Source organism: Lepidochelys kempii, chromosome 7 (assembly GCF_965140285.1).
Source record: "Lepidochelys kempii isolate rLepKem1 chromosome 7, rLepKem1.hap1, whole genome shotgun sequence".
NCBI lineage: Eukaryota > Metazoa > Chordata > Testudines > Cheloniidae > Lepidochelys > Lepidochelys kempii.
Window position 1 is genome coordinate 68,839,208 of NC_136386.1, and position 25,095 is coordinate 68,864,302.

Below are 25,095 nucleotides of genomic sequence, written 5' to 3' on the forward strand. Positions count from 1 at the left end.
GAACAAACAAATGGATTTATTAACTATAAAGACAGATTAAGGGATTATAAATCAAAGCATAAGTCAGATTTGGTTAAATAAAAGCAAAACGCATTCTAAGCTGATCTTAACACTTTGAATGTCCTTAAAACTTAGATGCTTCTCACCACAGGCTGGCTGGTTACTTTTCAGTCAGGCTCTCCCCTTCCATCAGCGTTTTAGTTGCTTGGTGGTGGTGATGTCTGTAGATGTAGGTGGAAGAAAGAGAGCATGGCAAAATGTCTCTCCCTTTTATCATGTTCTTTCTTTCCTCTTGGCTTTACCCCCACCCCTTCAGAGTCAAGTGAGTATTACCTCATCGCAGTCCCAAACTGCCCAAAGGAAGTGGGTGACTCCCTCAAGGGTCTAACAGATTCTTTTGCTGCTTCCTAAGCCAGTATCCATTGTTCCTGTGAGGCTGGGCTGGGTTTGTCCCATCCATGCCCTGACGAGGTGTGAACTGAGTTCTTGGAGAGTTTTTGCATGGGCTTGCTTAAGCCATGAGGATACATTTTGAGCCTCCTAACTATATACATGAAATTATAACCTATAACATTACTGTAACAATTACTATAACATCACAATAACAACCATGCTCAGTGCATTATAAGCCTTTCAAAGATACCCAACATGACAAACTTTGCATGGGATACCACACAACCATTTTATAAAGATGAACATGGGGGTGTACAGTGTTCCCCCGAGGGACAGGTCACACATTCTATACCAGAATCAGGATATTCTTGTACTCTGCCCCCCCTTGCCAATTGAAATTGAGGGGTTCTTGAGTCACAAATACCTACATGTGGGATCATTCAAATAGCAAATAATTTGCTTTTTATGCTGTTTGTTTACTCTTTAAATCCTCTTAGTTTGGATACCCTGGCTGTCCTATTTAGTTTCACTCCTTGTTTATCATCACTTTCTGATTCTTCTACATTGGTTATCCAAGTGGAACTGCTTCTGGCATAAAGCAAAAACAAGCGGTGGTCTCCAAGCAGTGACACTTCCTGGGAATTGCAACTTAGTCCAGAACACATTCAGACTTTCCAGAGATTATTTTTCTGCAGACTGAAAAAAAAAAACCACACTCAAGTACCTCTGTTCACCCTGCATGGCTGCTTTGTATTTTTTTAAAATGTACCGTAGATTGAACTTGCCATTAAATTTGTACATAGCAGCAAAACAGGAGGGGTAATAAACATATAAGAGTACAAAACTAGAATCAGAAGAGATTAGAGAACTTGTGTCTCTGACACTGTGGGAAGATCTAATGCAAGTAAAGTTCTACAATCAGAGAGAAAATAAACAGAAAAAATATAGACTGGGGGGCCAGGGCCAAGCAGTCACATCCATCAGTTTAAAACTGCTTTATTTTCATTTTGTTTCTTTAATTCTGTGTAGTTAAGTGGCCCAGTTGTTGTAGGGAAGCTATGGAACTGAGGCTGGAAGGGGAGTTGGACCATGCAAATCAGAATTTGAGAACGGGTGCACTAACAGCTCATCAGTAGATCTCAAAGAACTTTACAAAGGAGGCAAATATTATTTTCTGCATTTTATAGATGAGGAAACAGGCATAGAGGTGAAGTGACTTGCCCAAGACCAACCAGCAGTCTGGTGGTAGAGTTGGGAATAGCAGCCAAGTCTCCTGAGTCCCACTCCAGTGTTCTGTTCTCTGGGCAACCACTAGTACAATGCCTGTTGGGTCAGAATTTTCTGCACTGCAAGGAAACCTAAATCATTCCAACAAAAATTGTGTTCATTGAAATTGAAAAAAAAAAATCACGAAAGCATTTATTAGGTAGTCTTAAATGTCATTTGCTCCCTCCACTCCCAAACATGCTTTTCCTTTTTTTTTTTTTTTCCTTCTTTTCTTTTAACGAAACTTGCATTTTAGGCCAAACAGATTTCATACCTCCTTTAAGACCAGCTTACCTTTGTTGAGTTTCCTTGTATAATTGGTTTCATTCAGAGCTGCATAATACTGAAGTGTAGTATCTGCATTACTCCTTGAAGGGCTACTGTGGTAAAAAAAAAAAAAAAAAAAATAGTGTTTGAAATTTGCTGATAGTTATTTATAAAATTTGTTTTCCTTAGTGTACTTACACCCAGAGCACCGAGACATATTATTAAATGTGTGCAATTGGTGTAAGTCTGGAAAACTCCACTGTAAACTCAGTGCAGCAGACCATGCAGGAATTAACTAGCTCTTGTATAATACAAAAATTAGGTATAAACTGCATAAGAATGGATGTTGTATTTTCTAATATGGGCAATGATGAACACAGAATCAGAATCTCATCTATCGTAAATAAGCTACACACTAAAAGGGTATTTTTAGTAATCATACAGGTTACGAATAATGAAATATTTATAATTAAGCTAGGCTCCTTGGCTTTCCTACTTTGCACAGATTTATTCCAGCTCTAAAAAGCTACACTTATTTAGAGTATAGTAGTTTTAAAGTAGGTTTTTATCATGCAATTTGTTCTTAAATCCTTTTTTGATCTGTGAAAACAGGATTTCATGCTTATACCTGTTTGGATAACTGCCCTCAGGTTTGACAGTTAGCATTTAAAGAACCCAGCCCTGAGACGAAGGAAACAAACATGCTATTAGGGATGGGCCAGTGCTGTTGGTGAAAAGTCAAAAAGCTAAGTAAAGAAGCAAGGAATGCTGACAACCTGCAGAAGCCAAGATTTTAACGTACGATGACAGGCATAATTTATGGCAGTCATGTTATCACTATATTGTAATTATGTTACTGCACAGATTGCTAAAGTACAGTGAGGTGGGGAGGAGAGAATCTCTTTTGTTTACAATTTGTCTTCAAGACAGTGAGAAAGGCACTAGGCTGTATTATGCTCAGTGGTTTAAAGAGAGCATTCTTGCACTGGGTGGGGTCTTAACTAGGGAATTATATCTTCTTAACTCTCACCAACCTGTCTCCTATCACAAACGCTAAATCCTGGGACTGCCTTGGTTAAAAAAGGTTTCAGAGTAACAGCCGTGTTAGTCTGTATTCGCAAAAAGAAAAGGAGTACTTGTGGCACCTTAGAGACTAACCAATTTATTTGAGCATGAGCTTTCGTGAGCTACATGTGATGCATCCGATGAAGTGAGCTTTAGCTCACGAAAGCTCATGCTCAAATAAATTGGTTAGTCTCTAAGGTGCCACAAGTACTCCTTTTCTTTTTGGTTAAAAAAAATCTCTCTTCTACGTGTTCTTATAAATGTTGAATTTAGCTTGGTTATTCAGTACCAACATGGCTTCCTGATTATTTTCTATCCACTGCCTTCCCCTGGGGCAATTAGGGTACATTTTCAAAGGCAGTTGTAACAAATTCATGGCTTCATAGACTTCATAGTACTCATGTATATTCTGCACACCATGGTCACATGTGCTTTATGGCTGTCATTGGGCATAGGATTCAGTTAACAAAACAACAAAATACACTTGACCTAAAGAAGCATCTAAATTGGCTGCAGGAGTCTTAAGGCACATAGCCACAATAAGATGCAGCCCATAGAAGAAACAATCATACAAACTTAAGGTCAGACATTCTATCAAGCAGACAGTAATGGTGCACATGCCTAGTGACTAGCCCCTATATATTATTAGAAGGGGCATAGGTTGTACTATATATGCATGGAGCCCCACCATTGAAACATTATGCTGTGTGATGTATTAAAAATATAATTTGGAGGAATACTATGGCGGACACATGTTTCTGATTTGGGTGTGTGTTTCTATAGTATGTAAAATGTGATAATCACGCACATCCCTGATGTGTAATCCACCTAATTTTGGGCCTGACCCTCAAAGTATTTTTATCCGTAGATGTACTAGCCTCATGAATAGTCTGAGTCTCACAATATGACAAACTTTTATATTTGAACATCCATACATTTTTGGGGAACTGCCCTGTATGATTGTTCCAAACATTTGCTAAAACGATGTAAAAGCCTGTGTTGTTTTTTTTTCCTTGATGATTGCATATGGTCTTAAAGAAAGCAGTATTGTGTAGCTATGTGAATCCTGGTATGGTCATATTTTTAAAGCCAGTTTAGTTTTCCTGCTACAGTAATTCTCAATCAGTAGAATAAAAAGGAAGTAAACTCACTTTCAACTTTCATACATTACTGCAGTGAAGATATCTATTGACTGTCTTTTAGTTCTCAGTTGTTGTGGGCAGAGGTAGAGGAGTAGAGTTAAGGTAGTTTGAGTGATCTTAGCTGTGTATTTTCACACATAGAATCATAGTGGAGGGGACCTTGAGAAGTCATTCTCAAACAGGGTTTTGTCTTAGCTTGTTTTTAAAAAACCTCCAGTGACGATAAAAACCTCCACAGCCTTCCTTGGAAGCCTATTCCAGTGCTTAACTACCCTTACAGTTAGAAAGTTTTTCCTGAAAAACAATGATATTTCCTAATATCTAACCTGAATCTCCCTTACTGCAGATTAATCCCATTTCTTCTTGTCTTACCTTCAGTGGACATGATCACCATCTTCTTTATAACAGCCCTTAACATATTTGAAGACTATCAGGTTCCCTCCTCACAGTCTTCAGTTGTCAAGATTAAACATGCCCAGGTTTTTTAACCTTTCCTCATAGGTCAGGTTTTCTAAACCTTTTATTATTTTTGTTGTTCTCTTCTGGACTCTCTCCAATTTGTCCACATCCTGCCTAAAGTGTAGCACACAGAATGGGACATAGTACTTCAACTAACTAAGGCCTCACTAGTGCTGATTAGAGTGGGATAATTACCTCCCATGTCTTACATACAATACCTCTTTTTAATACACCCCAGAACAAGATCAGCCTTTTTCATAGTTGCATCACATTGTTTATATTGAATTTGTGATCCACTATAATCCCCAGATCCTTGTCAGCACTTAGCCAATTATTCCCCATTTTTAGTTGTGCGTTTGATTTTTTTCTTCTTAAATTTAGTACTTTTCACTTGTCTTTGTTGAATTTCATCTTGTTGAATTCAGATCAATTCTCCAATTTGTCAAAGTAATTTTGAATTCTAATCCTGTCCTCCAGAGTTCTAGCAACCTTTCCAAGCTCAGTGCCATCTCCAGATTTTATAAGCATGCTCCCCACTCCATTATCCAAAGCATTAATGATAATATTGAATAATACCAGACCTAGGACTGACGCCTGCAGGACCCCACTCGATACCCCCCTCCCAGTTTAACAGTGAACCATTGATAACTACTCTTCAAGTATAGTCTTTCAACCAGTTGTGCATCCATCTTATAGTTATTTCATCTAAACCACATTTCCCTAGTTTGCTTAAGAGAATTTCATATGGGACTGTGTCAAAAGGCTTACTAAAATCAAGATATGTCACATTGACTGCTTCCCCCAATTCCCTAGGCCAATAACGCCGCCAAACAACATTGTAACGTCTATACATAAGATCAAACTTGAATTTCCAAGATTTCTAATATTTGTAGTTTTCTCAAAAAAAATACAGTCAGGGCTGTCCCTAGCCATTCTGGGACCCTACGCAGCCCCCCTGCAGGGTGTGTGTCGGGGGGCCCAGGCCTCCGCGGTGGGGTGGGGGCTGGCTTGGGGGGCAGGAGGGAACCACCCCCCAGCACTCACCGGTGGTGCAGCTGGGGCCAGGTCGCTGCACTTCCCGCCGCCGGTGAGTGCAGGCCCAACCTGAGGAAATGGGGGGCGGAGCAAGGGTGGGAAGAGGCGGGGCTGGAATGGAGCAGGGGCTGGAGCAGCAGGCAGCTGTGTAGGGAACCAGGAAATTTGGTGCCCCAAATTTCCTGGTGCCCTACGCAGCTGCGTACTTTGCGTATGGGTAGGGACGGCCCTGACTACAGTGTTCTCAAATGTTATTCTCCCATAGTTTATTGCATTATTTATGCATTCTTCCAACTTTACTCCAGGTTAACTTAGTTTTTGCCTTGGAGTTTCTGTGGATTTTGAACATATTTGGTGAGACTGCCTGTGCTAGTTTGGTGTCAATTACAGTCCATTACATTTCTAAAAGGTGTATTTATTGGTTATTGCTTCAGTTAACTGATAAACTTTAAAAACAAAACAACATGAGTAACAGCACTGTAGCATCATGTTTAAAATACAAAAGTTTTATTATGAAAAGTCTGCTCCAGACATCATAAGGCATACATGGCCTAGCAGCAAAGACACGAGCCTTAGAAAGGCCAAAACCATGACATTGCTGCCATCATGGCAAAATCCCCTAAACAATTACACTGCAGATTTGTGGCTTGTCAAAATGCAGTTCAGTAAAGTTCTACTGCAGTACTTTCCAATTTATAGTCATAATATAATGTCCTGTAGAATATTTAATAGTCATGTGTTCATATGCTTTTAGGGATTTATTGTGATGCTAAGGCATACTTTGGAGAAATGTTTCACAATGACATTCTGTTGTGGAATCCCATAAATGCCTCTTGAAACCTAAAACTGTGGACTTTTCTAGCCTTGCAGCAGAAACCCACCATGGCGTACCTTGGTGCCAGCCTCCAGCTTGTTGACAACATACTGGGAATATGCTGGGGGGGAAGATTCTCAGAAAATGGAGCTCTGTACAAGCAATGAGAGCAGTTGGTGGTACTTGAAGTTGCAAGCAACTAGGTGGAAGAGCACTGAGCAGGCCTATTTGCAAGGTAGATGACGAGAGCCCTGCATGGACACAAAATTTGTATGCACACACCCAATCCACAAAAGTGGTCCACAGATATAAAGAAGATATCTGCAGATTTGCAAGGCACTATAGGTGACTTCAGGCAGGAACAGGGAATGTGTAGATGTCAAGAAAAGGTCACAGGGAAGAGGGTTCCTGGGAAGGCACTGGAGGACTAAAAGCTCTCCGTTGTTGCTTTGTGGCACTAGTGAACACACTACAGATAGCTTGAGTTAGCAGCTCTCAAGGAAAACTTACTCAAGGTCTGGCCTCTATATATTTTTTTTTTTTGAAGCAGAAAAAAATTTATTTGTGTAACACACTTACACAAATCACCAAAGAAAACAAACAAAACAAAAGCAAATGCAATGTATAACACAGCACCCTTCAGGGGAGAGAAGTGTTCAGGCTTGCCTGGGCCCAGAGCGAGGGGGCTTCCTCGACACTCATGGTCTTCCTCCCTCCTGAGTTACCTAGTGCCACGCCCAGTGTCACCAACTATTCCTCTCCTGAAAGTGCCCAACAAGATGGGCAAGGCTGCAGGGTGGGCAGTTTGGGGGGGGGGGCATGCACCCACGTGTGAAAGGGCCCCTCCTAGGTGGTGGTGATAATGATATCCACAGCGGTAATGGCTGGGGCTGGAGTCTCTCGCTCTTCCCGTCAATCAAAGAGTCAGACAGAGGGAACCAGATAGGGTCACTGAGCAGAGAACCTCGGACAGTGCCCACTGCTCCTCAAAGGTGTCAAGGGAGTCGGTGTACGCCGCCCAGAGGAACTCCGCACGGATACGTGAATGTACTGAGGATCGGAAAACGGCCCTAAAGTTGCAGGAAGCTTCATCGGCCAACCTCCTCTCTCTGGTTTTATAGATGGCTGTTTTAGCTAGGGCTAGGAGGAGGTTAACCAGGAGATCCTGCGACTTTGTGGGGCCACGGATGGGGAGTGTATAAATGAAAGGGAAAAGTGCAGCCAAAAGCATAATATTTGTGAGGAGCCGAAAAAGGGGCTGCAGCCTGGCACACTCTAAATATACGTGTGCCAGGGCCCAATCACGCCAACTTGTGTAAATACAACTGCACATGACTGATGCATTTGTGTTCAAGTTCATGAGAACTCTCAAACTGTACATCATATTAACTCACTAGTGAGGAGAAGTAGAGCCCTGTAAATCTGCGGATATCCGCTTTATATCTGCTGACCATGTTTGCAGATCACATACGGATACAAATTTTGTATCCACACAGGGCTCTAAGGATAAGTACTTGGTCCAGCTATGGGTGATGCCTAATAACCACAAGCAATTGGTAGTCTCTGTTCCTGAAGGACTTCAGTGTTTATTAAACATTGTGATACATTACTGGCTGATTAATGTGAGGAAGTATATTCTATTGAATCTACCTGTAAGCATTTCAGAAGCAACGATAATTGTATTTACTAGACTAATGAATACCGGAACACACCGCCTTTGGCTTTAAACCAGTGCTTTCACTCTTTCCACTTTTAATAAGCTGAAATTCACCCGTGAAAAAAAATCTTAAAATAAGTCTTGCCCTCCACTACCATTCTGCCTCACCAACAGCTAATGTAGCCCTGCTGAAGAGAGAAAAAGCTTGTTTAATTAAAAAACTCTATGAAGGGCATTTATTCATTTTGCCTTCTTAAATATGAGATAATCTTACTTATCAAAAGAGCTTTCTGTAATTCCAGTGTAGTAGTGGTATATTTATTATGCAAAGAGTTGATTAGGTACAAACTACTAGTGTTAAACAGCATAAGGAAGAATGTATCAACATGCAAGATTTTCATTCACTGGGTTGAGAATGAGAGAGTCAAGAATGCATGTATGCCTGCTCCATGCCCATCCCTTTCACCAAAGCACAGGCTTAACTGTAAATTGAGGCTTAATGGGACTCCAACAGCTCAGTAAATGCTTGGCTGAATGTGGATGGATTTAAGGCTGGTTCTCTGGTTTCACATGTTTTATTGGGATCCATGCCCACCCACTGCTAAAGGATCCCCCCCTCCCAGCCTAAGGAGGGGGTCCACAGGACCTGGAAAACCAAATACTTATGGGGGACAACGAATGAACAACAGGGACAGGAGTGCGGTCAAAGGGTCAAACGAAGGGAACCTGATGGGGATACCGAGCAGAGAAGCCCGGACAGCGCCCACTGCTCATCAAAGGCGTCAAGGGAGTCAGTGAACGCCGCCCAGAGGAACTCTGCCTGGAGGCGTGAACGGACGGAGGATAGGAAATAGGCCCCACAGTCACAGGAGACTCCATCGGCCAACCTCCTCACCCTGGTTTTATAGATGGCCACTTTAGCCAGGGCCAGGAGGAGGTTGACCAGGAGGTCCCGCGACTTAATGGGGCCACAGACAGGGAGTGCATAGATTAGGAGGTGAAGGAAAAAGTGCAACCAAAATCTTAACAAAATATTCGTGAGGAGCCGGAATAGGGGCTGCAGCCTGGCGCACTCCAGGTAGACGTGCGCCAGGGTTTCCCTCACGCCGCAAAAGGGGCAGGTGTCCGGGATTGGGGTGAACCGCACCAAGTACACGCCCGTGCTCACGGCCCCGTGAAGGAGCCGCCAACTGATATCCCCGGCGGGCCTCAGGACTAAGGTGGAATATAGGCTGGCCCACCGGGGTTCCGCACCCTCTAGAGGTGGCAGGAGGTCCCGCCACTTTGTGTCAGGGCGGGACGCGAGGGTGAGGACATGAAGGGTGTGGAGCACAAGCATGTAGAGATGTTTCCTTGGTGCGGTCTGGAACTGGACCAGCTGCAGCTCGCGTAGCCGGCTCACTGTGAAGGGGCAGAGGGGGTCGGTTGGGTCCACGGGGCAGGGGCCCGATGAAAAGGTCCGGAGGGCCTGGGGTGGAGGGTGGGCAGGGCATGCCCTCTTTTAGGACCCGGTCGAGGTAAACCTGAGCAGCAGGCGGCAAAGCGGCCCTCACCTCCTGAAGTATGCGCAGGGGAGTACGAGGTCTGGAGAGCCCCATGCGCTGAGCGAGCGTTAGGGGATCCAGCCAGTCTCCCCGGTCATAATCCAGGAGGTCTCCAACTCTGGTAACTTCTGCCAGGACCAACCTCTGGTGCATCGAGGGAGACTCCGCCACCTGTACATGCAGCTGGGGGTTGTATAGCAGGGGCTCCGCGAGGAGATCTTCCCCCATGGAGGCCGCCACGGACCTGGTCGCTGTGAACAGTTTCCAGGTCCGGAGGAGGTCCTGGTAGAAGACCAGCAGCCCGGAGAGGTCTCGCGGAAGACCTCTCGGATGGAGGTAAAGGAGCTGCCGGTCATATCGGAGCCCTCGGAAGCAGCGCAGGAAAGCGTGTGCCAGTACACTCCACGCCGGACTACCTGCACCATAAAGGAGCCTCTGCAGGGCCTGGAGGCGGAAGACCTGAGTGCAGAGACCTGCCCTCCCTCCTCCAGGGGTAGATGGAGAACCCCTGCAGAGACCCAGTGCAGTCCTGACCAGAAGAACTCCAGAATCAATGTCCGGAGGTTGGCCAGGAAATCCGGGGCCGGGACCAGGGTGTTGAGCCGGTACCAGAGCCTGGACAGGACTAGTTGATTAAGCACCAGTGCCCTCCCTTGAAGGGGGAAGACACCGGAGTAGTCCTGTCCATCTCCGGAGCCACTCTACCACCCTGCCCTCTAAACCCTGCCAGTTCTCCGGCAGGGACGGATGCGTGGCAGAAAGGTAAACGCTCAGAGAGAGCAGCGGACCCGCGCTCCACCGGATGGCCTGAAGCGCGGGGGGCGGGAGCTCGCCAGCCGTCAGTCCCCTACCACCAAGCCAGAGCTCTTGACCCAGTTGACCCTGGCAGAGGAGGCTGCCCAGTAAACGGCCTGGTTTCACGTGTTGCAGGCATTGATTCTCCTTGGTTCGGCTGAGCCACGTTCCTGAGGCGCCACAAATAAAGGCATTCATGCTCCTGGGTTTTAAATCCCTTCTCTTGCTGAGTCACGCGCGCGCACACAGCCCGGCACCCCGCGGCGGCGCGCTGCAACGGGACTCTCCCGCCCTGGGAATCGGGGCACGTGGTGTTGATTAACTCACCTGCAGGGCGGCTGGGAGCGAGCTGTAGCCAGACTTGCCGAGGCGGGGGCCCGGCTCGCAGGTGCTGGGGAGGAGGCGCCGGCGGGGTCCCTGCACACGCGTGCTGCCAGAATGCGGCTCCAGTGTGAGTACCGGCGGCCTCTCCCCACCCCGGGGCTGGCGGGCCCAGCGATCGCTGATGTGCCGGGGGGGCTGCAGCCTGACGGCCGCAGCTAAACAGCCCCAGTCCCTGCCGGGGAGAGCGGGTTGGCGGATACGGCTGCAGAAAGTGCAAGGAAGCGGCTGGCTCTCCTGACTCCGTCCCTTGCACCCCGCATGGCAGGTTGGAGGGGAGCTGAAGCACGGTCCTGCAGAGCTGTATAAAGCATAAAGGGGACCGAGTTAAAAATTGTAGGTCGGTGTCGGGAACGATCTCGCCTTGTAGTGCCTCCCCGCGGGAAGCCGGGACCCTCCTTGGCTGACTCCTAGGCGGGGCTTTTAACGGTCTAATTAGCGTGGGGCCAGATGATCGGATTGGAAAATCTGTTTGACGCTGGTTGATTTAATTCTGTATCCTCGCACAGGGGCTCATCATCGGCTAGCAGATGTATTGCCGCAGGAAGCTGCCATGTTTATCAGCTGAGCGATTGAGGAAACAGGGTTAGAGATTGGGAGGAGGGAGCAGCAGAGCTGTGCAGTAGATAAAGCCTTGGTGACTTGAATTGTGATGGCAGGCTGGACTTGTGTAAATGTATACTGTGTAAGGGGAGGTACGTTAGTAGCAATCTCTGCCTCGCCCTAGAGTCTACAACATTGCTAAGCTTCATCTTTCCCACGTGGGACCAAGGCCATTTTGATAACACAATATGCACACAAGCATCTGCGGCTAGATTTCACAATCTAAACATACAAGACAGATAATAGGTAGGAGCAAGGAGATATTGCTAGTCCCAATTGACAGATAGGGAGGTCAAACTCAGAGATCAAATGATCTTGCCTTGGGTCATATGGGGGAGGGATAGCTCAGTGGCTTGAGCATTGGCCTGCTAAACCCAGGGTTGTGAGTTCAATCCTTGAGGGGGCTGTTTAGGGATCTGGGGCAAAAATTGGGGATTGGTCCTGCTTTGAGCAGGGGGTTGACTAGATGACCTCCTGAGGTCCCTTCCAACCCTGATATTCTAAGGAATCTGTAGTAGAAGTGGGATTAGACTCAGATCTCCTTGGCTTCTACACAAGATCTCTCAGCTGGGAAGAGAGAAACACTAGCATCATGTGGTGTACCTGTGTCTTGGAGTAATTTGGGCTTCTGGTGTAGTAAATTTTGTAACTTTCATGTATTTGAAAACCAGACCAGATTGCTTAATTTAATTTTTCACCAATGAAATCGTGCATGTATTGAAATGGATTGTTGGTTGCCAAGTGCTGAGTCTGGAAGAAAGCATCTTGACTTGCCCTTGAAACATTGGCATCTGCGACAGCTTCAAAGCTCAAGCTCTTTGCTTCACAGTTTTTCCTGGAGGGGCGTGGGGGTGATTCAGAGGGGTGATTGAATGATCAAAGTAAGGAGCTATCACTCTCCAATAAAACTGGATTTGGAATTGTCTTCTAAAAAGGTTTATACCTGTTGGCTTGAGAAATAAAGAGGTGGAGGTAAAACTTGTTGTTTTCTTTTTGTTACTGACTGACAGAAATCTTTCAGCACTGCACTGACCTTGGAGTCCTGTATCAAGGAGCAAAGGACTTGAACCTTGATGACTAATAAAAACTTGTGTAGTTCCTCAAATGCCTACGGAACTTTGTGCAACATACAAAAGACACAGTCCCCACTCTGAAGGACGTGCTTCTGTTCCTCAAAGTGTTACTGAGGGCAGAATTTGTCCCTTTATCACCGCTTTTGTATGATTGTAAAACTGATCTCCATTCTAGATGTGTTAGTGGTCCATTGTATAAAATGAATTTGTAGGGGCAAGGTTGCGGAAGATTGGTGAGGAGCTAAATAGGACTGAGTATGTGACTGAATGTAAGCAGAGGATGCAGGCAGTTTCAATGAATTTTGTCCGACAGACCCTGTCAAAAGATATTGTAGCATAGCTCAGCATATTTTTGCCTGTAAACAAGTTAGTTTATGTAATAAGCATAAATCATACATATAAGAATGTAACCAGCTGTTGGCCCCATGTAATCCGGAGATAAGCACGGAGAATATAGCGCCTCAGAGGACTATCCCCCCCCCCCTTTCCCCCCGGCAGAGTCCTGCCTGGTCAGCTGTCCCGAATGGCCAGAGTTCCCTGCAGCCCCTCCGTGCATCCTAGGGGTTCCCCGTGCTGATTGGAGCGTAAGTTCTTCCTTCAATAAAGCATAGTTCACTATTCTTAGGCCTGAGTGTCCGCCTTTCGCTGGTATCTCCCTCCCGCCCTGGCCCTTGCGGGCACAGAATTCAAGTCATTTGTGTGATTGGCTGAACTACTTCTGATGCTATAATCCTTTCACCAAACAGTCTACTCATCTCACAGTGGCCTTGAAATCGAACAGCTACTTCTACAGGCTGCTTTTATTGTGATGACTTATTCTCTCTTTTATTAGACAATATATATGCTGAATAACAAAATTAATAAAAAGAAAGCAGGGGGATTATCGGCGTTGTTAAAGAGTAGTTCATACTGTGTTAGGAACTGAGATACTACATACGTTTGATGTAAACTCTAACAGGGCCTCATCAGGACCCTTTAGTGTCAGTGCAAGGTCCCTAAGACCTTCTTATGACATCACTATGTCAGTTTGTGCACATTACTATTACCCCATCCTTCCTATTGCTATTTGTCCATGTCGTCATCTGTTGCTTGTCACGACCTCGATTGTGAGGGACTATCTCTTTACAGCATGTCTGTACAGAGCCTAGAACAATGAGGCCTTACTTGGTGCATCATAAACAATGATAATAGAAATGGTGCAACAATAATTAACAGAGCTTTCTTCCCTCTTACAAAAGAAACGGTTGCTAGTGCCCTAGGTTTGGAGACTGTGACAGACACTAAAGCTAAAATCCTAAACGCAGAGCCAAGCTCACAAAGGTCAAAAGGCACAGGGCAAAAGAAGGAAATTCTCAATTTGAACTTGCATTCATGGCAGCTACTATGGGATTTAAGTAGGAGAAGAGAGCCCTGAGGGTGCCTTATGGGAACAGTGTTTCTGCACAGTTTACAGTTCTGTTGGCTATGCTCCTGTGTATCCACCACTTCCACAGAGAACTCCTACAGCCCCTGTTGGAGTTTGGGGAGCTCAACTCTTCTGAAAATCAAGCCCATAGAATCCCACAAGATGGACACTCTGCCAGTTCTCCCCTTTTCACATCCACCTGTCCACTTAGGAGCAATGAGGATTTTTCCACTTCGTGGCTGAGCAGGGCTCTGCATTCACCCTAGCACAGTATCTAACTCATATCATTCACTTTTTGAATACCACATGTGGGGGTTGGAAACTTCGGATAAGTGAGAGGGGTAGAGGGCCATGCTAGATCTGCGGTTGCTGATGTTTTTCCTGGAGGGGACTGGGAAGCCAAGGAGCAGGGATTTTGTTAACATAAGTTTTTATAAAGAGAGAGAATGTTTTTAGTTAGATCATGTGATCTGGCCTCAAACTCCCTTTCTTTGAAAGAACGGTGGAACATAGCATTGCTTGTTTGACACAGTGGAGTTCTTTTGGACTAGATGCTATGCTGATGAATGCTGTATAAAAACCTAGCCGACCAGAATGCTTGATACAGGAAATGACCTGCTAAAAGGAGAAAGTTCTTAAACAGTAATGAATAAAAATCTTCTCCATGGTGGGAGAACCACTTATGTTCACACTTCAACGGTTTATTAAAAGATTATCTTCAGTTGTCTCATTTGTTTTTATGTTGTACCTCTGAATGCTTACTGTAGAAAGAGCGACAGTCCATAATAGATGTGGTAATGTGCAGCAAGAGTTTATTTGATAAGACTTCTAGAAAGCTGAATAGCCTACATGCTGATTGTAGGTAGGCAGAAATTAACGTGTGTTTGTAGCCCATGCTAAGTGTGGCTTTGTCCCTCTCTAGTGGCTATGCCACATGTAAAGGCTTGTGAAAATGCTGCTACCTCCTTGCGTGTGTATGGGATGATTTACTACAGCTCTCTTGTAGGTTTTTTCTTGTTGGTAGGCATGTGTTGCTAGCACTGGGTAACTGCCCTGGTGCTACCAGTGGTGAGATTTTCAGAATAACCTAACTGTAAACCAGACCAGTGTATACGTGGAACTGTTGCCATTTTTGGTTTGCTCCGATTGACGCGTTGAGTGATACTGTTCTGCATGTGCGTTTGTGAAGGTTAGTGACTCATGCTCTGGTGTGGTCATCTCACCTGCAGATGCCATGGATACACTACAAAAGTAATTGTTTAAAGATGGCTGTGATATTTGATAACAATTAAATTCCTCTTCTGTTGATATGGGAAAGTTGTTTTTTTGTTTGTTTTTATCTTTTGTTTTTTAAAGTTAGAGAACCATGTGTTAGCCTGGTTTCTTCACACATAGAAGCACATACACAAAAAGGCTTATTCACAACTAAATTATAAAGCATTAGCTGGCATTTTAACCAGGAAGTTAGCTGAACCTGCTCTGGTCTGAGCACAAGCATGTTCAAAGATGGCTAATTGCATACTGTAAACAAAACTTAAAATATATGGCTGCAGCATCAGGAGCCATGCGAGAGCCCAACAAAGGGGGGGGGGGAGTTATTGATTGAATGTACTTTTTAAAGAAAACTGCCTCTGTCATACAGATCATATGTCTTGTCATTCAATCCATAAAATGGCACCGACAATACCTGTGAACTAACTCTGTGCTGAATGGAAGCTTCGGGCAAAACTGGTAACCTGATGTGTACACAGCAGGGTTAATTGTGTGATTTTAGGCAGCCAGTTCTGAAAACTGTGGTCTTGTATGTTGTTGAACTTCCTTCCAATAGTGCTGCTTTGTTTCCAGAGTCACAGGATTGCTTTATCAGTCATGGAGGAGGGGAGATTAAAAGTAGAATTGAACAAAACCTGAGGAGTTGGGGGAAAAATATTTACCATTAAAAATCCTCAATAACAATTCTGCATGAAGCCCCCTTCATTATAGTACAGAACCCTCTCCTCAATGCTATGGTGTTCCCTTGGGCTGCCTATGACCCCTCCAGAGTAACATTATAACTTAGATGACTTCAAACTTCTTAGCATCTTAAACGGAATACCTTTTAAGCAGTCTCATCTCTTGAGGGACAGCTGTTATCTTGTAATCCACCCACATTTGAATGTGATGAGTGTTGCTCAAAAATGTTCTGATTTACGCACTATCAGTAACATAAGGGTTTCCTTGCTGGAATCCTGCCTGGTCCTGCCCACCTAATCTGCCTTCTTTAGGAGGAAGAGCCTAAGGAACCTCCTCAGGACCAGCAGTAGCACACAGTAGCTGTCTGTCTTCTCCCGTGGACCATTCCCGTTTCTCTCCTGATTCAAATGGAGTTCAAGTGTTAAAGTTGGTGAGGTATATGTGCACACTGGCCACATGGGTTCTGGTGAGTGTATTATTCTAAAATGTTAACAGTCTGCTATAATGGGATGCTTTGGGTTTTTTACATGTAAAACTCTTCATGGCTTTGAATCAAAAAGCATTAATATTGTGGAGCTTCGGATCACTTTGAGAGGCATTACAAGAGCTGAAACTGATCTGTGGAAGTAGAAAAAGCAATGCTACAGCATATGGGCAGTGAGACTAAAGAGAACTCTCTCTAACTTGCTAGGCAGTAGAAAAGATGTTTCAGGGCTCAAGCTCTTCTCTCTGCTACTGTTTTATTGATCATGGTAGTTGCTGCTGAAAGTATGCATTATTTAATATACTTCACTGTTTGTTGATTGCCATTGAGCTGAGCAGAAGCAGGAGTTTCATGTTATTGTGGAGCGAGCTGTTTCTTCCATGACCCTGTTTACTTGATCGGTAGGTTTGCTCTTAGTTTCTCTAGAACAGCCTTTCTGTTATCCAAGAAAGAAACATCAAAATGAACCCAGTATAGCTGAAAAAGTTTTGTCTCTTGGTCCAGGCTAATGCTGTCCTTTCTACTGGAACGAAAACCAACTCCTTATAGAACTGTAAACTACAGGCCAGATTTGAAGTGTATATAAATCAGCATGGCTCCATCTATACCTGCTGCGGATCTGACTGTGGCTTTTTAAAGAGGGGGTGACATGATAGGGGATAGTGGTTTGTGGTGAAATCTTTCAAGAACAAATGTAATTTAAAAAATAATCTGTCCCAGCCACTGGCAGTAATCATCTGAGGAATCAAGAATTGTGCAATACTGCTCCTGTCTGGCAAGATAGGAGTTGGTGGGTGTTAACCTCCGCTTTTACCATCCACCACCCACAAACAGGTAATAATTGCACAGGACCAGACAAGACTCAGACCTAAAGAGCAGACCTCTTAATTTATTATAAGAAGGACAGGCTGAGTGGAGCAGAGTTATGGATCAGTGGGGATACCAACGGAATTTTATCTCTCAAGGGACCTCTCAATACTTTTTGCAATATTAGGTTACATTATACAAACAAGCTCTGGCAGTTTGTATCCTAAGTTTGTCTCTGACTCAGTTAATTTTTTTTCAGAGTTTTACAGAGCATTTCTAAAATGGCATTAGTAAACTTCATTCACTGGCCGACCAGTTTCAACAGGTGATCACTAATTTAAAAATCACTGTCATGATTGTCCTTATGTTGAAAAGCCACTGCATCTAAAAACGCACGTAGGGGAAATCAGGGTTAACATCAAGTGAAGACTTCTACATTGAAAAGAAGAGATGCAACTGGCTAGACCTTGTTCTTTTATCTGCACTACATTTGTGTAAACCGGCCTTGTCCTCCATTCAGTGTCCTGAAATACAAGATATGTAAGAGGCTGAGACTGAATGCAGCACAAGAAGAATAAAGCAATTATTAAATTCTTCTAAATTCCTTCAACAGTTTTGCAGCAAATACTAGCAATTCTGGAATTAGGATTTTTATGACTTCTAACTTAGACTCTAACTGAGAGTCTAGCTTTAAAGGGGTAGCGGGGAGATGGTGTCAGGGAATCTCCATCCTCAAAGCACTTTGATGCATAACAGACAAAATCCAATCAATCTTTCTTCTGTACCATTTTTAGTTCATTGGTTGGATTCCACTATTCCCTTCAATAGCAACGGGCTTATATTTGCTTCTGTACAAAGTTCATAACTGCTGCTCTCTCGCTGAAACAGTGCTGCCAGGAGCGGTAGCCTGGGCAGACTCTTTGAACGTTGGCAGAAGTAAAAATGAGGCATTCGGGGCCCTTCAGGGAGGATATGTCTAGCCTTTAATAAAACAATTTGAGCTACAAGAGAGAGTGGCACCAACGTTTTGATGAGGTGCAGATATGTTCATAACATCCACTGGCTGCCTCTGGGATAGTCGGCACAGTTTGTTTCCATTTCAGCTTTATCTATTTCAACCAGCCAGGTTAAGGTTAAGTTGTTTGTTCCTGACATGTCTGCATGAACTGATAAATGGAATCTAGTTATCAAGGCTAAATTGCAGAGGCCTTAACGGGCAGTAGGTGCTGTCTGGAGTGTATTTGTAAGGTTGGGTCATATACTGTGATCTGAATTATGTCAAAGGCGTAGATGTTTCTGCATCAGTGCTCTGAACTGACAGATCTGCTCTGTCTCACTCTGCAGCTTCAGTTTAGGGTTGAATCAGAGACAGCCAATTGTGCTGAACTGTATCTTGCCGTTCTGTAGTTCTTTCTCTCATAGATGCACTGTAGCATATTTGCAAAATCCACTGAACTTTTTTTAAATATCGAGACCAAAAAAGGCAGGACCCATGGTAGCCCTACCGACATTCCTTTGGTTTAAACTATCTGCTGTGTTTTACAGTAATGGCTTAACATGCATTGCTGAGTAATCCTAATGTCCTCTTTTGTTACTGTAGTTAGGGAATCCCTTTTCTAACAATCATTCTACCCAGCAGAATGCCATAATAGCTGAATGCCTGGCAGTCTGTATTTATTCTCCATACCCCCTGTGAGGCAGGGAAGTAGTAATACCCCATTTTACTGATGAGGAGGTCTGGGTTAGAGCTTGAATTGAATGTAGGTCTCCTTAACCATCAGACAATCCTTTTACTTATGCCAAAAGGTGTTATCCAGGGGTCCCCAACCTATGGCCCACGGGCTGTACGTGGCCTGCCAGAGTATTTCATAAGGCCCGCAGCTTGCTTCAACACAATATACTAATGGCCAATTCATTAGTGTTTTGTTGTCATGTTTACGTCATTTTAGTTTACACAGGTATGTAAATAGACAATACTGTACATAGAAACAACCTATCTAAATACATACAAAACAAGCTGAACTTAAGATATAAGTCAATACAGGTGATTTTAAATCTTATTAAAATATGTAGAATCAGTTTGGCCAGACAAGGTTGTGCTTAGGTGTAATAAGGTTGGGCACCACTGGCTGACTTCTTCTTCTTCTTCTTAACTCTCCTACCTATCCCTCCCTCCCCTCCCCTTGGAATCTCTACAGCAGCTGGAATAATCCTTTCTTCCTCCTCTTATTTCCAGAAATGTCTTCCCTGCCAGACTTGGAGCTCTTCACCATGGGGATGTGGTCTATCGGCCTTGGGGCTATTGGCGTAGCTGTGACAGGGATTCTTCTTGCTAACACCGACTTGTTTCTCTCCAAACCGGAGGTAGCCTCGTTGGAGTTTTTAGAGACGGCCGAGCTAAAATCTCTGGGAGAAGGTAAGAATTGGATTCCTCTGGAAAACTGAGCTCACATTCTACGGTGATGGAGTTTATAAAAGTACCTGGGTAGAGCTAATCTTACCGTTTAAGGCCAGGGTTGAAAACAAAGGTTCCTAGGACAAGGGAGTGTGTTTGGAAGAGAGAGTTGTCCCTGGCTAGACCGTATGTATTAGCAATTCAGGGAGGGCACCAAACCACTCTTGTCTTTCCCTGCTTCAGCAAATGGTGTGGGAAATAGCTGACTCTTCTTGAGAAAGGAAGGATGGTGTTGAAGTGAAAAAATAAGATGCATCTAATTTTGAGTGAATGGCTGCCAGATGAATGATGATAATACCCAGCTCTTATTTAGCACTCTTCATCCATATGTCTCCAAGCACTTTACAAAGGAGGTCAGTATTATTATCCCCATTTTACAGATAGGGAAATTGAGGCACAGAGAGGTGACGTAACTTGCCCAGGTCCACTACCAGGCCAGTGGCAGAGCCGGGAATAGAACCAGATCACTTGAATCCAATCCTGTGCTCTCGCCACTAGGCCATGTGGCCTCCTCTACAGTTCCATGGTTCTGTGTCATCTTTTGCAGATTTCTCTACTTTCTGATCATTTTTCATGTTAGCTAGATAATTTTTTTGCCTAACAGATACAAAACTTTTTTTCCCTGTTGATTTGTTACTTATTTGACAAAGAGCATGTTTTTCCAGCCTGCCCAAACCATCACATGCCTGATGATAGGCGCTAAAGGGTGAAAACAGACTCAGAGTAAACATAAACAAAAAATTAAAAACCCTTCCCCAAGGTGCTGTGCAGTTTAATTCTATTACAAAAGCCCAAAACAAGGCAGAGAATTATTCAGGTGTGCAAGGTCACATGCAGGAGTCAATATAGGTTAAAACAGAGAATGCTTTTTAGAGTTTTCACTGGCTAATTGCCTATTACTGCAGGGTGGGGGGAAAAAGTCAAGTGAACACATTGACATCTAATTCACAGATGTACGCAGGGGGACTGAAAGAGGATGTTTTGTGCTTGAGTGGGAAGTAACTTATACACCATAATGCTATGTCTAGACATAAGGCCTGATTCTGCATTGCTTACGTTTGACTTTTGAGTTCAGTAGAGTTCTACTTGCACAAAACTTGTCTAACACAGTGGAATATTTAAAATCTCAACATGAGAGGGGTTTCATTCTATGGCACAAACTGATGGGCCACTGTTTGGGACAGTAGCTCTTGTTTCCAAACATAACCAATTTTATTCAAAACATGCACCACTAATGCACCACAATCGGAGGCAAACAAGCAGGGGACAGAAAGTTAGGATGTTTAGCAGAGCTGGGAGCTGACTCCCATGTGCAAAACTAGAGATGACAATTCATACCTGTCTTTGAAAAGTGCTATAAATTCAGGGATCTTGATCAAACTGATACTTTAAAATGGACTTTTTTTAATTCATTTAATTGGAATTTAAATACACTTTGAAAATCTCCCCCTCTGTCTTGATTAGAATATAAACCCACATGGAATACTGAACTGGGAATCTTTCACCATGCTTAGTGTTCTTCATCAGAAGTTGTAGTTTTGTAAATAGATGCCATAATTTATGCTATTTCTCCCTTCTAAGCAGAAGAGAGAACATTCAAGGCAGGTGAGCTATGGAAGAAGAATGGTGCAGTGATCATGGCTGTGCGGAGACCTGGATGCTTTTTGTGCAGAGAGGTATTGTGACGGGCTTAGGGGTTAATTCAGAGAGTTTTGCTCTAGTTATGTGTCTTTGTGTTAGATGTGGCCAGGGAGGCAGTCAGCTAAAGCACAAGTTTTGCATATCTGAAAATCTTGTTTCCAATCCCAGATTTGCTCCCACGTGAAAATGAGCGTTGTTTATCTCTGTTATGGGCTAAATTCTCAGCTGGTGTAAATCAGCATACATCCATTGACTGTGATGGGGTTATGCTGATTAACATGGGATGAGAATCTGGCCCCGCAGATCCAAAATAAATGGCTAGATAGGTGGTCTGTGGTCAAGAGAAGCCCAGAAATGGACTAGCAGGAATCTTGGAGGTACGGTTTACTGACACAGCAGCGTTGCGTGGGATTGGGAAATGTCTGTCACCAACTTACTCCAGTCAGTGTTTCATTTCCTGGAGATTAAAGTCATTCTTTCAAAAGGAGGAAGGAAAAGCCTGCTGTTCACACATTTGCTGTTCACGATCCGTTCGGTAGTCTGCTGAATGTAAAACCTGCCTTATATTTTGGTCACTTATTAGGATATTTCCACCATAGCAATTATGTTATTACTCACCAGTTAATAAAACCGAGCAATTAGTCTAGCAACCACTTAATTGTAGGGTCTAATTAGTCCCTATACCGCATAATATTAGAAAGCATTGTATGCTTCAGTGAATTTAGTTCTCATGGAAAGAGACAGATTGAAATACTGTGATCATGGAACAGGCCCTTACTGCAGTGGGGATTCTGCAGGACGGTGTGCCTGCCGAAAATGCCCCCACCCCAGATTTCCTGTTTCCCTGCAGAAAATGGCAGGGAAGCAAAGGGAAACCGTGGGGTGAGTCGGGTGGGCAACCATGGGTGCAGTTTTTTTCGGGGGAGGGTGTTGCCCGCTCCAAACAGAGGCACATGGGGGGCACATGGAGTTACATGGGATGAGCCAGTGACCTAGAAGGGAAAAGCTCTGTATACCATCATGTAGCTCCTAAACCGTCCAGTCCCCTGACGGTAAGCACTCTTCACTGTCCTAAAATGTACTTCTTTTAACCAAGTTTTAATATGCATCTTAAAAATATCTATGTAAACGTGAGGGAGCAGGTTGCCAACTTAGGAGGAAAAGTTGGTGATCTGAGACTAACTCACTGTCAGTCTCTTGTTGCTCTTTCTACTTTGTGATTCTGACCAGGGGCACTGGGCAGGGGCTTGCCCTTGAAATGGACTTGGAAGAGAAAACTACTGTTTAACCATTGGTTTTGCTGATGATTATACTGTGATTTAAGTGGGCAAAAAGGCCAGAGGTATGCTGAATGCCATAGGCTATGCTGCAAATGTTCACTGTGTCCCGAGTAAGGGGTGAGGTGTAGCTGCTGCAACACCCCATGAGCAGACCAGGGAGGGAACTGTCCCAGACTGACTCTTCTTGCTGGCCACCCCTTGCTTGCTGTGGGTGGATGGGGGAGGAAATAATCTGTTTCTGGTGTAAACCTGGTTTGCTAGCTGGCCGGGAAAGGCAGAGCCAGGTTCTCCACCCCGCATGGGAATTGCCGCTGTTCAGTCTGCTCTCCCTCTCATTTAGACCGACCAGGTGCATACCCTGCCCAAGGGAGTGGTTTGTTCTTTTGTGTGGGCACATGTTGCTAAGCTCAGCGCACAGCTGTATTATCCTCTTTGATGGGAGTTAAAAAAGTCAAGCAGACGCTGACTTCTTTCTCTGCCTCTGTTCTCCCAACTATGTGCTAGGGCTTCTGACCCCAGGGGTACATGGGTTCCTGATCGTGAGGGAGCTTTTTGTTTTTATAAGCAAAACTACAGTAATGGACTGCAGCATCATGTTTCAGAATTTTAGACAGCTATCATGGAATAGAGAGGTGCCTTTGTTTAAAGTGAGTACTGCATGGTGGATGGTGCATGCTGAGTTGTCTTGGAGTTTTGCTTAATTATTATAGAAAGAGAGTCCAAGCGTTTGGTTTAGGGAAAACAGCAAAGAATTAACAGAACTTTGCAAACAGATGGGATGGAGGGGCTACTGGTGGAGTGAGTGCAATGAGCCTTTGCTACATTCCCTGAAGGATATATTCAAAAATGGGAGTATTAAGTATGCCTCCCATTCCCTACTCACTGACTGTCATAAGGCTGATTCATGCTTATTCATTTCCTCTCTTTATCTCCTCTGAGCTTTCTGTGTGGGGATTGGCAGTAGCAGATTGGAGCTCTGTCCTTACCCTTACACAGACTCACTCTGGCCTGTTGACATCTGCCTTGTAATGTCTGTGAATTCTGCCATCTGCCTTCCCCTGAGCATTCTACTTGGAACACTTGATATCTTCCCTAAATTACGGCAACACTTTGAGTCAAGGAAATTCAGTCGCTTCTCATAAACTGGTTGTATGCAGATTGTGCCCTTTAAGCAGTAGTGTCGGAGTTATTTTGCATAGCAAAGGCCATATTCTCCCTTAAAAGGCACAAAACCCCCTCAGCCACTGTCTCATCTTTTCCATATTGGAACTGACACTGGAAGCTAGGAGATGCTGGAGAAAAAATTTCCCCCTCCACAAACTGCTTTTGCCGTGTGGAAAACCCATAGATGGGTTGGTGTTGCTGCTGCTATCACTACTCCTGGGGGAATTCTGTGCCAAAAAATGAAAAATTCTGCAACAAAAAATGAAAAATTCTGTGCACCGTATTTTAAAATTCTGCATATTTTATTTGTCAGATTAACACAATATAATCATACCAGTTTCAATTATTTTTGGTCACTTATTTCAAAATACCTCTCAGCAAATATGTTTGTAACAATACAGACAACAAAAAAGATTCAGGAAATGTTTTTTGACACAGAGGTTCCACGGTGGATTTGATTTAAATCACTAGTCATGAAGCCTCGATTTAATCATGGTTTTCTACATAAAAGTGCATTGTTGTTGGTTGTTATAACCTTAATACTTAATAATTCTTTACAACTCAGAGATAGATGTAGGTTTCATTTTTTAAAAGGTACACACTATACATTTTTAAACAGTGATTTATTTTGAAAACTTTTCAGATTAGTTTTACAGCTATATCAGAAAATGAATGTGTGTTTGGTTATTTCATTTACCAAAGGTAATTGAAGCAGATATTTATGAAGTCATTGGGAGGTGAACTATCTCCAATTCAACATCTTAATCATTAATATTTGGTGGATTTTCTTGCCATGCTGCATTAGGAGGAGAACATCACCAGGCAGACATTTAAATTTTTTTATTTAACTAAAACAACAACATTAAATATTCTGGTTTTTTTTTCTTCAACAGCAAACATATAATATTTTAACAAAATAAGCATATGTCCCTCGCTTCTCATATTTATCTCCAGACTTCTTCTTGTTGTCCAGATCTATCCCCCCCCCAACAATCTTCTATTCACTGAACTTTTTGAAACTTTGCACTTTTAGAGAGAGGTAAGGGATTGACTCCATGTCAAATTTGCAGAGGGACAATAGAGTTGAGGTTTGTTATTTCTCACCTCTATATAGTATTTATTTATTTAAAAGCATTTTTGCTGTTAACGAGCATGTTACCTCTGGGAGACACATCCATGGTTCGAGAATTGCAAAACTAAGCATGTCTGATGGAATCTTCTAGACTGAGCACTGAGTCCCATCGGGTGGATAGAAAGATTAACCTAAATAATCTATACAGAAGCCCCTGGAACCTCATTGGGTCTCTAATCCATGAACTACTGGAACTCATTTACAAAACTTTTCTTAAACATTACATGACTATATTGTCTCATACTATAGAATTAGAATTTATAATCCCCATTCCTTGATG

At 43.7% G+C, this 25,095-nt stretch overlaps 1 protein-coding gene and 1 long non-coding RNA gene across 4 annotated transcripts in view; one reads left to right on the forward strand and one right to left on the reverse strand.

Moving 5' to 3' along the window:
- On the reverse strand, nt 1–11,404 carry LOC140914734 (uncharacterized). Its single transcript, XR_012159971.2, has 3 exons — nt 10,765–11,404; nt 1,954–2,039; nt 1–1,089 (listed from the first exon to the last, which is right to left on the reverse strand). It is a non-coding gene; the product is annotated as an uncharacterized LOC140914734 (long non-coding RNA).
- PRXL2A (peroxiredoxin like 2A) overlaps nt 10,718–25,095 on the forward strand; it is a 20,437-nt gene continuing 6,059 nt past the window's right edge. Inside the window, exons 1-4 of one of the 3 annotated variants that reach the window (XM_073353276.2) lie at nt 10,718–10,888; nt 16,164–16,318; nt 19,380–19,559; nt 21,180–21,274. In XM_073353276.2, the coding sequence (XP_073209377.1) occupies nt 16,309–16,318; nt 19,380–19,559; nt 21,180–21,274 (285 nt within the window). In that variant the 5' untranslated portion in view covers nt 10,718–10,888; nt 16,164–16,308. The remainder of the gene's footprint in view (nt 10,889–16,163; nt 16,319–19,379; nt 19,560–21,179; nt 21,275–25,095) is intronic. The other 2 variants (XM_073353277.2, XM_073353278.2) reach the window with 2 other exon arrangements.